At 45.2% G+C, this 13,797-nt stretch overlaps 1 protein-coding gene across 1 annotated transcript in view; it reads right to left on the bottom strand.

Moving 5' to 3' along the window:
• zdhhc5a (zDHHC palmitoyltransferase 5a) overlaps positions 1–13,797 on the bottom strand; it is a 51,058-nt gene that overhangs the window by 6,032 nt on the left and 31,229 nt on the right. Inside the window, exons 4-10 of the mRNA XM_072462785.1 lie at positions 9,467–9,639; positions 8,851–8,953; positions 8,603–8,694; positions 7,468–7,594; positions 6,340–6,448; positions 5,728–5,837; positions 3,002–3,987 (exon numbers count right to left, since the gene is read on the bottom strand). Of these exons, the coding sequence (XP_072318886.1) occupies positions 3,002–3,987; positions 5,728–5,837; positions 6,340–6,448; positions 7,468–7,594; positions 8,603–8,694; positions 8,851–8,953; positions 9,467–9,639 (1,700 nt within the window). The remainder of the gene's footprint in view (positions 1–3,001; positions 3,988–5,727; positions 5,838–6,339; positions 6,449–7,467; positions 7,595–8,602; positions 8,695–8,850; positions 8,954–9,466; positions 9,640–13,797) is intronic.

Consider the following 13,797-nt stretch of genomic DNA (forward strand, 5'->3'; position numbering starts at 1 on the left):
CTGCAGAGAACTGCAGAGAACTACAGAGAGGTGGAAATGTTAGTTATTACGTTTAAAAGGTTTTTTAGATCTTGAGAAGTTTATTTGAAGTAAAATACAATATTTTTCAGTTCCAAATACCTATTTAACAATATAATAAATGTTTATCTCTGTAGATCAACCCTGAAGTTGTGATGCACATAAACTGAAGCTCAGTGTTGGTGAAATGACACTTGTTTTTCTTAATACATTTCAGTTTATGAGAACAAACGTGTTTGTAATTTCTTTTAATCGATCCAGTAATTGCTTCAAAAACAGCGTAGGCTATAAAGCTATTTATTTCTTATATTTTTTATTGTTTTATGTTTAACGTTATGTTCGGCCCGCGATCCAGCCTGAGCGTCCAAATTCGGCCCGCGGCCCAAAATGAGTTTGACACCCCTGGTTTACGAGTGAAAATGTGTATGCTGCGCGCTGATCGGATGGTCTAAATTAAGAGAATGCCGAGCGCCATCTGGCGTAAATTACGGCACTCGTTTACGGCGCACCGCGTTAAAAGCGTCGGAAAATACGCCGCGAGGTCATATTGTGGTCGTATTGGCTTTCCATAACCCGCACATTTCTTAAGTGCTTTTTATTAGTCCGGAGAATGCTGAAGCTACTGGTCTTTTGCCTCGTCGGCCCCCTGTACCCCCTGTGGGTTAGCGCTCCTTCTACTGGCAACAGAAGGATTACCATGGGGAAACAAACAAAAGCTAGTAGATTATATTATTTACTGTCCCTGTATGTAAATCTGTCCTCTGCGTGCTGAAGAAAGCACACGATGTGCAAAAATACTCCTATGGTGTGTTTTCTGAGGCTCAGAACGAGAGAACTTAGAAACAGGATTAATCACAGTGTGAAAAAAGGAAAACTCCAGGTACGAGTTTGATGAGGAACAATGTAAAAATGGTTAAAATCTCCAAAAGTCCATCTTGCATAATATGTGTCTGTTAATACAGCTGGAAGAGAACAGTGAACATGTGAAAGCAGACGAGACAAACAGCTTCACAAAGACACAAACATTGGAACCCTGTAATACATGAAGTATTTGCATGCAAGCCTCATTTGATGGAAAAAACATAAATGCCATAGATGCATATTTCTAAACCTTTACACATGCATAAGCCTGACATGATAAAAATGATAATTTCATCCCTGCTGAACGCGCACAATAGTCACAAGAAATAAAAGCAGAATCTAAACACGGAAATAGTTTGTATCAGTGACGAGTCAACTTCATGAGTTCACTCCCTACAATCCAAATCCATTACAATAAACACAGTACACACAAATCACACGAGCCCCCCTTTCTGACAGAGTCCCCCCCTTTCTGACAGAGTCCCCCCCTTTCTGACAGAGTCCCCCCCTTTCTGACAGCGCCCTCCCCTTTCTGACAGCGCCCTCCCCTTTCTGACAGAGTCCCCCCCTTTCTGACAGAGTCCCCCCCTTTCTGACAGAGTCCCCCCCTTTCTGACAGCGCCCTCCCCTTTCTGACAGCGCCCTCCCCTTTCTGACAGAGTCCCCCCCTTTCTGACAGAGTCCCCCCCTTTCTGACAGCGCCCTCCCCTTTCTGACAGCGCCCTCCCCTTTCTGACAGCGTCCCCCCCTTTCTGACAGCGTCCCCCCCTTTCTGACAGCGCCCTCCCCTTTCTGACAGAGTCCCCCCCTTTCTGACAGAGTCCCCCCCTTTCTGACAGCGCCCTCCCCTTTCTGACAGAGTCTCCCCCTTTCTGACAGCGCCCTCCCCTTTCTGACAGCGTCCCCCCCTTTCTGACAGCGCCCTCCCCTTTCTGACAGCGCCCTCCCCTTTCTGACAGCGCCCTCCCCTTTCTGACAGAGTCCCCCCCTTTCTGACAGAGTCCCCCCCTTTCTGACAGCGCCCTCCCCTTTCTGACAGCGCCCTCCCCTTTCTGACAGCGCCCTCCCCTTTCTGACAGCGCCCTCCCCTTTCTGACAGCGCCCTCCCCTTTCTGACAGAGTCCCCCCCTTTCTGACAGCGCCCTCCCCTTTCTGACAGAGTCTCCCCCTTTCTGACAGCGCCCTCCCCTTTCTGACAGAGTCTCCCCCTTTCTGACAGCGCCCTCCCCTTTCTGACAGAGTCCCCCCCTTTCTGACAGCGCCCTCCCCTTTCTGACAGCGCCCTCCCCTTTCTGACAGCGTCCCCCCCTTTCTGACAGCGCCCTCCCCTTTCTGACAGCGCCCTCCCCTTTCTGACAGCGCCCTCCCCTTTCTGACAGAGTCCCCCCCTTTCTGACAGAGTCCCCCCCTTTCTGACAGCGCCCTCCCCTTTCTGACAGCGCCCTCCCCTTTCTGACAGAGTCTCCCCCTTTCTGACAGCGCCCTCCCCTTTCTGACAGAGTCCCCCCCTTTCTGACAGCGCCCTCCCCTTTCTGACAGAGTCTCCCCCTTTCTGACAGCGCCCTCCCCTTTCTGACAGAGTCCCCCCCTGATCTTTTCACTAACTTGACCATACAATTAGGCCGGTTTCAAATATGCATGAAAATAACAACCCCCAGTCCCTTTTTTTTATCACTCTTATTTGTATCACCAGTAATAATATCAAATTAATAAATTACCGCCCCTGAAACTTTGTTACGTTTATTAGCGTTCACTGTCCCCCTACAACAAACAGTTTTGCCCCTGCAGACATTAAATGATACAAATATACATAACCTAAGGACACACACAATACTGCATCAGACAAGATGACAAAAAGAACAAAAAGAACAAAAAGAACAAAAATAAAAAATATTACAAAAATTACAAAAACATGCAGATAACGTCTTGTAAATAAAAGAACAGGTGCAAATGTAACAAAGCAAAGGGAAGAGAAAGGCACTCACAGGAAAGCTTGGTTTGGACGAGGGAGGCGGAGTCAGTCAGGAGGATTCAGGCGAGCGGGACAGTTCAGGAAAGAGTTTAGCAGTGGAAAAACCAAAACCACAAATTTCCCAAAATCAAAAGGAGACGTTTTACTCACTTCGACGTCTGTCCTCCTCCTCCCATTCCCCCGGCGCCTCCTGCGTTTGCCGCGTTCGCACTGGCCGACGCGGACGCCTTCCGCACCAGCCGGTACTGCATTTCTGCTGCGGCGGCGCTCGAGTACGACAGCGATTTACCCAAGGGCGGAGCGTGCGGCGAGCGGGGCGGGTGCGCCGCCGACATGGACACCGCGCCGCTCGGGGGAACGTCTGTGGAGCGCGTGCGGTAGGGATAAGCGTGGTGCGGGGTGGAGGCGAAGCGCGGCGGCCTGTTGGTGGAGTGGTGATGGTGCGAGTGATGATGGTGGTGGTGGTGGTGGTGATGGTGCGGCGGCGCGGACATGGGCGGGGCGTTGTTCGGGGACGGGGAAATCTCACGCTCAGGGGCCGATTGCGGCGACGAAGATGTGGAAGAGGAGCGGTGCAGGTAAGGCGGATGGTGGTGGTGCGCGTGGTGGTGGTGATGAGGCGACTGCATTTCCGTCGTCAAAAATGGCGAGGGGCGTCCAGTGGTCGTCGTCGCGGCCATCTCTATCGCTACGGACGTCGTCGGGGGCTTTTCGAATTCGTCCGAAAGCAGGTTGTCGTAGGAAAGACTCCCGTTTCGAGACGCCTGGTGAGCCGGCGGCGTCTGGTTGGCGAGGCTCTTGAAGCTCGTCGACGCGGTGGCGGCGGAAGAGTTCGAGGATCTAGAGCTGGCCGCCGCGGACAAGGCGGTGGTGTCCGAAAACGAGGGATAAGAGCGTCCGCCCAGCGTGTAGCCGGGCATGCCGCCGCCGCCACCACCACCACCACCACTGCCGCCAGAGTCTCTGCCGCCGTCCCGCCTCTCGCCGCCGGCGGAGTTTGCCCCGGGCTGGCGGTCGGACGAGGAGTGGTCGAGGCTGGGCTGTGAGCGGAAGCCCGGCTGCTGACTGGACTGGAGCAGGGAGGAGGTGGAGGAAGAGGAGTCACGGGCGCTGCCGACGCTCTCGCCGCGACTCAGCTGTGGGACAGAGGGAGCGAGGGAGGGAAGAGGGGAATGAGAGAGGATAGGGGACAAGGAAGGGAGAGAGGATAAGGGACAGTAAGAGGGGGGAGGAGAAAGAGTAGGAAACAAGGAGAGAGGATAGGGGACAATAAGAGGAGGGGAGAAAGAAGGAAACAAGGAGAGGGGATAGGTAGGATAGGGGACAATAAGAGGGGAGGAGAAAGAGAAGGAAACAAGGAGAGGGGATAGGGAGGATAGGGGACAATAAGAGGGGAGGAGAAAGAGAAGGAAACAAGGGGAGAGGATAGGGAGGATAGGGGACAGTAAGAGGGGGGAGGAGAAAGGGAAGGAGACGAGGAGACTGAGAACACAGTGAAAGTACAGCCCTCAAACCCAGACGTGCCCAATCCAGTCAGTGTGAAGCCTCTGAGCATTTTATCACCGAATTCTCTCATTTTGTGTTTTTGTTAAAGACTAAATCATTATTAATTATGTTTCCATATAATTTCAAAAATAATTACAGACTTTGTAGTGAGAAGTATTTCCCGAATCAAGTCAAGATCACCACAGTCGTCCAATTAAACATTTCATAAATGGAAAACTGATCATTTGAACATTCAGGGGAAAGCAATAACATCTCAGCGTGAGATAAGTTTAGAAAAAAAAAAAAAGTGCTTGAATTAATTTGGTGTTCGCATTTGAGTGATTATTATTAGGACAAATATCACTAAATCTAAGGGAGGGGAATATTTTACAAGGGGTAAAGACAAAACAATAAAAGTGATCTCACACAAACACAGGAGTGATGGAAATAAAGTCAACTAAAGGTGGAGACAAAAGGCTTCAGCCACTTACTGATACGGATCAACAGAAAGCCACTGAAACCAAACCAAGATGGCCGACAGGAAATCAAAAGAAAAAGCATGGACACTTATTAGATTGGACATAAATGCAATAAAAGACAGACACGTGTCAAAGCAAAAGGAAACACAGATTATCCAGGGAATGTCCGGATTCATTATTGACGTGAAAAGGAACAATATGTGATTAAATAAACGAGGCTGGTGATGTGTGAAGCGTCATACACACAAAAACAAAGTATGATGCGACACATTCATTTAACTAAAATAGAGTTTTACCATCAAATAGGGAAGAAGCTAACGATTATTAGTATTTGACAAGACAAACGATGATTTTTTTGATTAATCGATTTTTTTTTATTAATTGATGCCACTTCTTTGTTATAAAAAAAAGGTATTTTTGAATGTGTTTCAGAGTCTGTACAGTCCAGATAATGATTACCATGATCAAAATACAAATTCAATTATTTATTTATTTTAGTCGACTGGTCACAATCAATCGAAAGACGTTAATTCACTGCTGTGATTGGCTAAAACGCAGCTGAAAGTCCCAAATGTCCCATTTCAGATGATATTATATTATCGCCGAAGCAGGTTCCAACTTTGCAAATTTTGTTGCGCGACAATGGCAACTAAACATATTCTGATGACTTTTTACATCACAAAAATATAATTAATTGGACCAACTGAGCTTCAATCTGGACTCATATATTTGTTGATTAAAATTGTACTTTACTCATTTGTATGTCTCAAGTTTTTGTTACCGTTTTTCTTCATTTTTCGACATTATTTTCAAATCGATTTTCCATTTAACCATCGCCTCAAATCATGAAAAACTGCAGCGTCTCATGATGGTTGAATGACATCCTGTTTAGCGGCGGCGGCGGAGCGTTACCTGGTTGGCGTAGGCGTGTGTCAGCGCCGTGTGGTTCTTCCCGGGGCTGTACGAGGGTCTGTACTTGTACATGGTGGGAGTGGGAGGGGCTTTGTTCAGGAGGTGGCACTCTGGAGAAGAACACAAGAAAAACAATACAATACAAAATGAAATACCACACAATTCCAGAAAACTCACAATTTTACACATAATTCATTCATTTGCAACAGTCGCCTCGGAAGTTTAAACCTGATTTATAAACCCGACTAGTTCATTTCAAACACTTTGCAGAACTCTAAACTTATTCCTCACATTCTAATTACTCACTGCGATAAGTCTAAAAGTGATTTTCACAACTTTTTTTCACAAAAGTAGGAATCTGTTCATTGTAAAACAGTGCGGGAGATTCAATATTTGAGGATTGAAGTATGAACATGTTTGTAAAGGTCCAAACTACAGACGGAAGACTTTCCCCCCCCAATTCCATTATGAAAGATTGTGCAATGACAAAAAAAAACATAGTAAAGTCAAATTTGTAAACTGGATTACACAAATTGTTTATTAGAATGTGAAGACCTTATCAGACCTAATCTCCTAGTCCCACCCGTAGTACACAAAGCATATCTGACCCACCCTCATTGTTCCCGCGGCTGAGCCCCGGGTATCGCAGCTCGGGTTTGGGAGGAGGAGGAGGCTCAGCGTCACACGACTGGGACTCCATCATCTCCAGACTGGACTTGGACTGAAACACACACATAAGACATGGTTTACTTTATCTCATTTCAAACAGAGGCAATTACAGTTTGAATGACTTCATTTAAAAGAGTTGACAATTTACAAGAGCAAAACAGACTGAAGAAAAATAACAAGCAAAAATAATTAGACCCCAGGGCTTTTAGAGTCAGCCCCAGGGCTTTTAGAGTCAGCCCCAGGGCTTTTAGAGTCAGCCCCAGGGCTTTTAGAGTCAGCCCCAGGGCTTTTAGAGTCAGCCCCAGGGCTTTTAGAGTCAGCCCCAGGGCTTTTAGAGTCAGCCCCAGGGCTTTTAGAGTCAGCCCCAGGGCTTTTAGAGTTTTGTTCAAGTTTTGTTAAAAAAAATTTCAAGTTTTGTTCAAGTTTTGTTCAAGTTTTGTTCAAGTTTTGTTCAAGTTTTGTTCAAGTTTTGTTCAAATTTTGTTCAAATTTTGTTCAAGTTTTGCTCAAGTTTTGCTCAAGTTTTGCTCAAGTTTTGCTCAAGTTTTGCTCAAGTTTTGTTCAAGTTTTGTTCAAGTTTTGTTCAAGTTTTGTTCAAGTTTTGTTCAAGTTTTGTTCAAGACTAGTCCCGGTTTTGTTCAAGTCTAGTCCCGGTTTTGTTCTAGTCTAGTCCCGGTTTTGTTCTAGTTTCAGCCTGGTTTCGTCCTGAATCACTGCAGTCTAAAAGGCAAAAAACAACAATACAAACTATACCACAAAATGAACATTAAGAAACATGTAATTTTATCAGAAGTTAAAGGATGTAATTTTAATGTCAATGTCATTTTAATGTCACATTTTCAGACACTTTCTTTGTGTATGTTCTCTACATTTGAAAGAGTTGCAACAGAATATAGCTTGTTTGGACAGAGTAAAGTCTTGACTGAGTTGTAACTTGCTTTGACACTTGCTGCTTCCATCCGGCCTCGCCCTCATGTAAATTCATCAGCAGCAGATTTGAATGATCCCAACGTCCATTTACCGTTTTTGTTAATCAAAGCGTTGGTGTTTAATCACGTTTGTGGCCCTTACCCTGTGCAGCTCGCCCTGAATCCCATTGTCCAGGATCTTGGCCGCCAGCTGCGACTCAGTGAGCTGCGGCCGCAAGAATGGAGGCTGCACACACACGCTCTGAACGGGCCTTTTTCTACCCAGATACCTGCAGAAGAGCACAATCTATGCAGTCTTACAGTACTGGACTTTCACAATACATTCAACGATACATGCAAGGGGGGAAAATGCAGTTTTGTTACAGCCGAAATTAGATTTTTAACCTTGTAAATTAAATAAAAAGATCCAGGTTTATATAGGTTTTGTCTCTAAGCATAATTAGTATAAAATCAAAAATATACAAGAGTCCTTTGGTACAGTATTCACTTTTTGGTGTGGGGGGTCTGCTACCTGCTTGTCTCCATGGAGATCTTATTGCTTTGTGAAGTGGAATTAAATTTACAGCTTACATTTAATGAATTACAGATGGTAGAAAAAGCTTCAGTTGTAGTCATCTAGACTCCGTTAGAAAAAAATAGACGTTTCGACTCACAGACGGAGTCCAGATGACTACAACTGAAGCTTTTTCTACTATGGAACACGCCTGGACGAATGAGGGATTACACCGACATATGAATTACAGATGGTTTTAATTCTCGAAAATACCTTGAAAATGTGTTTAATTCTTACTGGCGATCAGGGTCACCGCTCCGCAGACCTGACACGTAACTTGGCCTGGTGCCATCTGCTTGTCTCAGGGTTTTTATGAGTTTGATGCGAGTCGGTGGAAAAGGTAGCAACCCCTCCACCAGAAAAGTGCAACTTTAAGAACATTCATTTTAGCATGACTTGTCAAAAACCCTAAAAAATTCAAATACGGCGAGTGTTCGACAGTCGGGTCTGGACTTACCTAATCCTCATCTTAATCCCCTTAATGCTTAATAAACAGAGACATTAACGCCTTTCCTACAACGTTCCAGTCGGGTTCTAACTCGTCGCTACAATTTCATGCAGTGGTGCTTCAAGTTAACAGTTATAAAACCCTTTCAATAGTACGACATCTGTACACAAAATGACACGTGAAATGAGCTAAACTGCTTCCATGATCTGTGTAAATTGTGCAGTAGCTGCCAGCGCGAGGCAGATGAAAATACAGGGACAAACAAAGAGGCCGTACCTGGGAGCTTGTGAGCTGCACAGAACATGAGACACGTTCTTGAAGCAGCCGTTTGTGAAAGGGTTAACGCCTCCTCTGAACTTCCCCGTGACCTGGAGCGCAGAAGACAAAGACCAGCATTTTGATCACGTTTTCTTCCATTTAGAAATACCAGAATGTATTCAAAGTTTTTACCAAGAAACCTCAGACCGAGACTTCTAATATACAATAGTCTGGTAAGTAATGGTAAAGAAACAGAAGTGTCCCACCTGTTCATTGGTGGTTCTGCCCCGGGCCACTAGAACCATGTGAAACCCAGTGAGTCCTGCCACAGGGATGAAGAACAGGCCGGCCACGCACATCACAGCCAATCTGAGCCCCGGAGTCAAGGATGGATTTTTTTTTTTTATGGATTTTTTTTTTTTTAAAGATTCCTCCGGTTATACTGCAAGTTTCTTTTTTTTTATATTTCAATATTGATAAGAAGAAAATAAATATTATCCAAACCGGCAAACACCAAAAACACAGAGTGTGAATGAGAAAGGGCCATTCAGTCTGTGCCCTATGAAACTTTCATAGTGGAGTGTCTGCCGCTTTTACTACAGGTCAGATCTGTGGAGAGGCGAGCCTGCTCACAAAAAGAATACATGTTTTTCAAGATTTTAGCAATAAAAACATATGTTCTGAATACATACAAGGCTGATGGGTTTATTATTCGACAAAGACTGGCCATGTTCACATGCACCAAAGTCTGATTATTAGCCAATTTCTGGACCTTTAAGATGATTTAAATGACATGCAAAGAGCACAATCTGCTGTGAATAATCAGAGTGGCCGTGATTAAAGGAGAAAGATCTTCTCAGTCTTTGTGTGTGTGAAGGATACGTGACGATGGCGTGTAGGCGGTCGATGTTCTGTCGATGGTACATGATGAAGAGGAGCCCGAACCCAAAGACGGCCATGATGTGGGCCGTGAGGGAAAGCAGGAACAGGAAGAAGTATCTGTAGTTCCTCCGACCGATGCAGTTGTTCACCCAGGGACAGTGGTGGTCGAACTCCTGCCAAAAGGTTTTTACATTAGAAACATCTGGGCTTGTTGAGGTTGTACATGATCTGATGTGGTGGGTTTGGATTGAAAAATATATAAATAAAATATAAATACAATTCTCAGTCTGCTGCACAAAGACAGTGATTTATCTATTTATTATAATGAGATTGATGCTTTTATTGGCTGGGGTGATTCTACATGTAAACAAGACACAGATGGTGATTGACCCGAGGCAGGTGACAGACCACGACCCAGTGCTTCTTCAGAACAAAGCAGTCGCTCAGGTTGCCTCATAAGTACTTGTGAGCGCATCCTGCTGACCTGGAGAACACACACTGAGAACTTCTGTAGTCGGCTACAGCAGAGGTTGTCCTTTTTAGATGGCTAAAACTGTACGATGTGGCCAAACCGGTCATGGAGAAGAACCATCGTCGAGAGCGTTAAGCCGGGATTTTAACTCAACAAGACTACACAAGAAAGCGGCCGGCTGCAGCACGTGGAGCCTGGCATATGTGCTACCACCTTAACCACTAGGCCACCAGGCAGCCTGGCAACAAACATTCTATGGCAGTTACTCCCCTAAGAATCCCATTGGTTTGAATGGGAGTCCTAGTGTTAATGTGATGTCCCCAGGAGACAGTAAAGTTTATTTTTATCTTATTCAAATATAGGAGCTTAAATCTTGTTCCTGCTGTTCATTTGAATGTATTGTAAGTGAGTTAGTGAGTGTTAATTCTGTTACTACTGATTTTGTCAACATTTTTCTTCCAGAAGTATCCTGTGGTGAAGTATTTAAATCTCACTTGGTGATACTATTTTACATGTTATCAGTGATTATCCATCAGCAACTTGTTCATTCACGTTTCATGTTAAACTGCTACATAAAAATCATAAAATCAAATAAATGTATATTTTACAAAATATCTGACAAAAAATCAATTAAAAACAGAACCTCATTAGATGCATTATTTGTTTAATTATTATGCACTAATTTGTTAAACATAATGCACACTTTATCACTGAATGAGTTTGTCATGTGTTCAATGCCAAAGTTCATATTATGTGTTTTTAGCTCAGGCCTATAAATAAAATGAACTTTATATAATAAACCATACTTTATTCATTCAGGCTTACACATACAGTATTGAAATAAACTGTAATCTATTTAACATTTAGATCATAAAGTCCAGCCTTTACAGGCTCCTTTAGGAATCATCTCAAAATGGGTTGAAGTATGAATACAAGTACAAGTAATTGTTTTGAAATGCTAAAAAACTCTCAGCAACGAGCATTAGGCCAACATTAGGCGGCGGGTGCGTGCGCGGAGCACGGCAGGTGCGTGCGCGGAGCACGGCAGGTGCGAGCGCGGAGCACGGCAGGTGCGAGCGCGGAGCACGGCAGGTGCGAGCGCGGAGTACGCGGGTGCAACGGGGAGCGGGGCGGGCGTCGCCGTCGCCAAGGCGACTGGTGCAGAAAAGTTGGAAAAGCTTTTTTGCGGCAAGACGCGGCGCAGCAAATGATCCAGAGATTTGGCTCTAGTAACGTGCTACGCACTGACCGGAGGAAGGACCAACACAAACCTGCATGAGGTTTCAGCCAATCACAGAAGACGTGAGATTCTCACTGAGACAAAAGCGCGTGTCCTGCTTCTGTCAGTCTGACATGTCTAAGGTCTAAACTCAGGCAATTGACAATTACAGGTTTTGACAAGAAACGAGTTTTTCACTCTCTCGTCCTCTTGAGACTCTCAATGTGGTCATCTCACAGTTTGGGTTGAATGGGATGTGCCGTAGGGCCAGGGCCGGCCCTTCCACTAGGCCGTATAGGCGGCCTAGTGGAAGGAGTGCACACCCCTCTGGATTAAAAAGATAAAATAAAAAAAATGCTTTTTTTTTGTTTCGAGTTTTTTGCGCCCCCTTCTATGTATCCAAACACTATTTTGGAATTGACAAAGCGCCAGGGGAGTAGCTCGCCTAGGGCACCAAATGTGCTGGGGCTGGCCCTGGACCATGTGGATTGAGTAAACATGCGCGACAGGTGACATTATTTGGAGGGTTCATAACTTCTAAATATAAACTTGCCAAAGGATGTTCAGGGATGTTCACTAGAGGTGAGCAAGTCTATCAAGCTACTATCGTTTTATCAACGCGTAAAATGTTATGTGAAGCCAGTCTGAAGTCTTTTGGGGGGGAGGAGGGGGTCTAGAGAGAGACGAAAAAAATTAAGTCTTTTCAGCTTCAACCCATTTTGAGATGATCCCTTAGCTTCTGCGATGCATTTGACTGACTGGAAGATTGTTCTGCATAAAAAATGAATTGCGAGTCAAAACCCAGGCATACTTTGAAAGTTTCGCTTCATACGATCAAGGAAACTACCAGAGAGCTCGTAGTGACCATGTATATTGGGTAGTGTTACTTTTAAAAGTAACTTGTTACGTTACCTCAGTACTGCCCTAGCAAACGAAAGCCTTAAATTACTGCGCTACTTTGTTATAAAAGTAACGCGTTAGAATACTTTTGAGTGACCAATATGAACATATAACCTATATTGTTCGCCGACAATCCCCTTTTGTTGCTGAACACAAACAAAGTAAATGTGTTTGACTGAGCTTTATGTATCTTTTATGTTGACAGATTACCACAGAACCATTCAATAAGCACGTGTCAGCCTGTCCACAAGCAGTGAAAAACATCACTGCAACTAAATAGTGGATTGAGAAAAGCACAGACGCATAACAACAGAACGCACTTGTTTTAGCACTATCCATCATCCATTTTCTACCGCTTGTTCCCTTTCGGGGTCGCGGGTGACTGGAGCCTATCCCAGTGACTTCGGGCCTTAGGCGGGGTACACCCTGGACAGTGGCCAACTTGTCGCAGGGCCAACACAGGGACATAGACATTACAGACAGTTCACGCTCACATTCATTCACTAGGGCCAATTTAGAGTAACCAATTTTACCTAACACATGCATGTCTTTGGACGGTGGGAGGACCCAGAGAACCCGGAGAGAACCCACGGGGAGAACATGCAGACTCCACCCAGAGAGATCATGTGATGTTGGTCTGGTCCGGAAATCGAACCCATGATCTCCTTCTTGGGAGGCAAGAGTGCTAACCGCCTTTGCCAACGTGCACCCCAGTTTTAGCACTATAGTTTATTTAAATCAAACTCACCACATCGCTGTTAACCTACATTTACTCCACAGATAAAAAATAATGGCTATAACGAAGGAGATTATCAAAACGTGCATCTGAAAGTTTATTTCTCTTGGCGAGAGAACAAGAGTCACTAGGTGCACAGAGTGCATGTTCACAACACGCCGAAACAAGAGCATGTTGCTGCTGCTACGGAGCTCTACCTTTTCTGCGGCTGAGAAACAACCTGGCTCTGGCAACCCCAACTCTGATCGCACACACAACATGAGAGCTCGTAGTGACAGTGTGTCCGCACACACACACACAACATGAGAGCTCATAGTGACAGTGTGTCCGCACACACACACACACACACACACAACATGAGAGCTCATAGTGACAGTGTGTCCGCACACGCGCACACACACACACACACACACACACACACACACACACACACACGAGAGCTCATAGTGACAGTGTGTACACACACACACACACACACACCACATGAGAGCTCATAGTGACAGTGTGTACACACACACACAACATGAGAGCTCATAGTGACAGTGTGTACACACACACACACACACACACAACATGAGAGCTCATAGTGACAGTGTGTACACACACACACACAAACACACAACATGAGAGCTCATAGTGACAGTGTGTACACACACACACACACACACACACACAACATGAGAGCTCATAGTGACAGTGTGTACACACACACACACACAACATGAGAGCTCATAGTGACAGTGTGTACACACACAAACACACACACACACACACAACATGAGAGCTCATAGTGACAGTGTGTACACACACACACACACACACACACACAACATGAGAGCTCATAGTGACAGTGTGTACACACACACACACACAACATGAGAGCTCATAGTGACAGTGTGTACACACACACAGACACACACACACACACACAACATGAGAGCTCATAGTGACAGTGTGCGCACACACACACACACACACAACATGAGAGCTCATAGTGACAGTGT

The sequence above is a fragment of the Eucyclogobius newberryi genome, unplaced genomic scaffold (genome assembly GCF_026437365.1).
Source record: "Eucyclogobius newberryi isolate DKJ021-1_F unplaced genomic scaffold, fEucNew1.0.hap1 SCAF_4, whole genome shotgun sequence".
Lineage (NCBI taxonomy): Eukaryota > Metazoa > Chordata > Actinopteri > Gobiiformes > Gobiidae > Eucyclogobius > Eucyclogobius newberryi.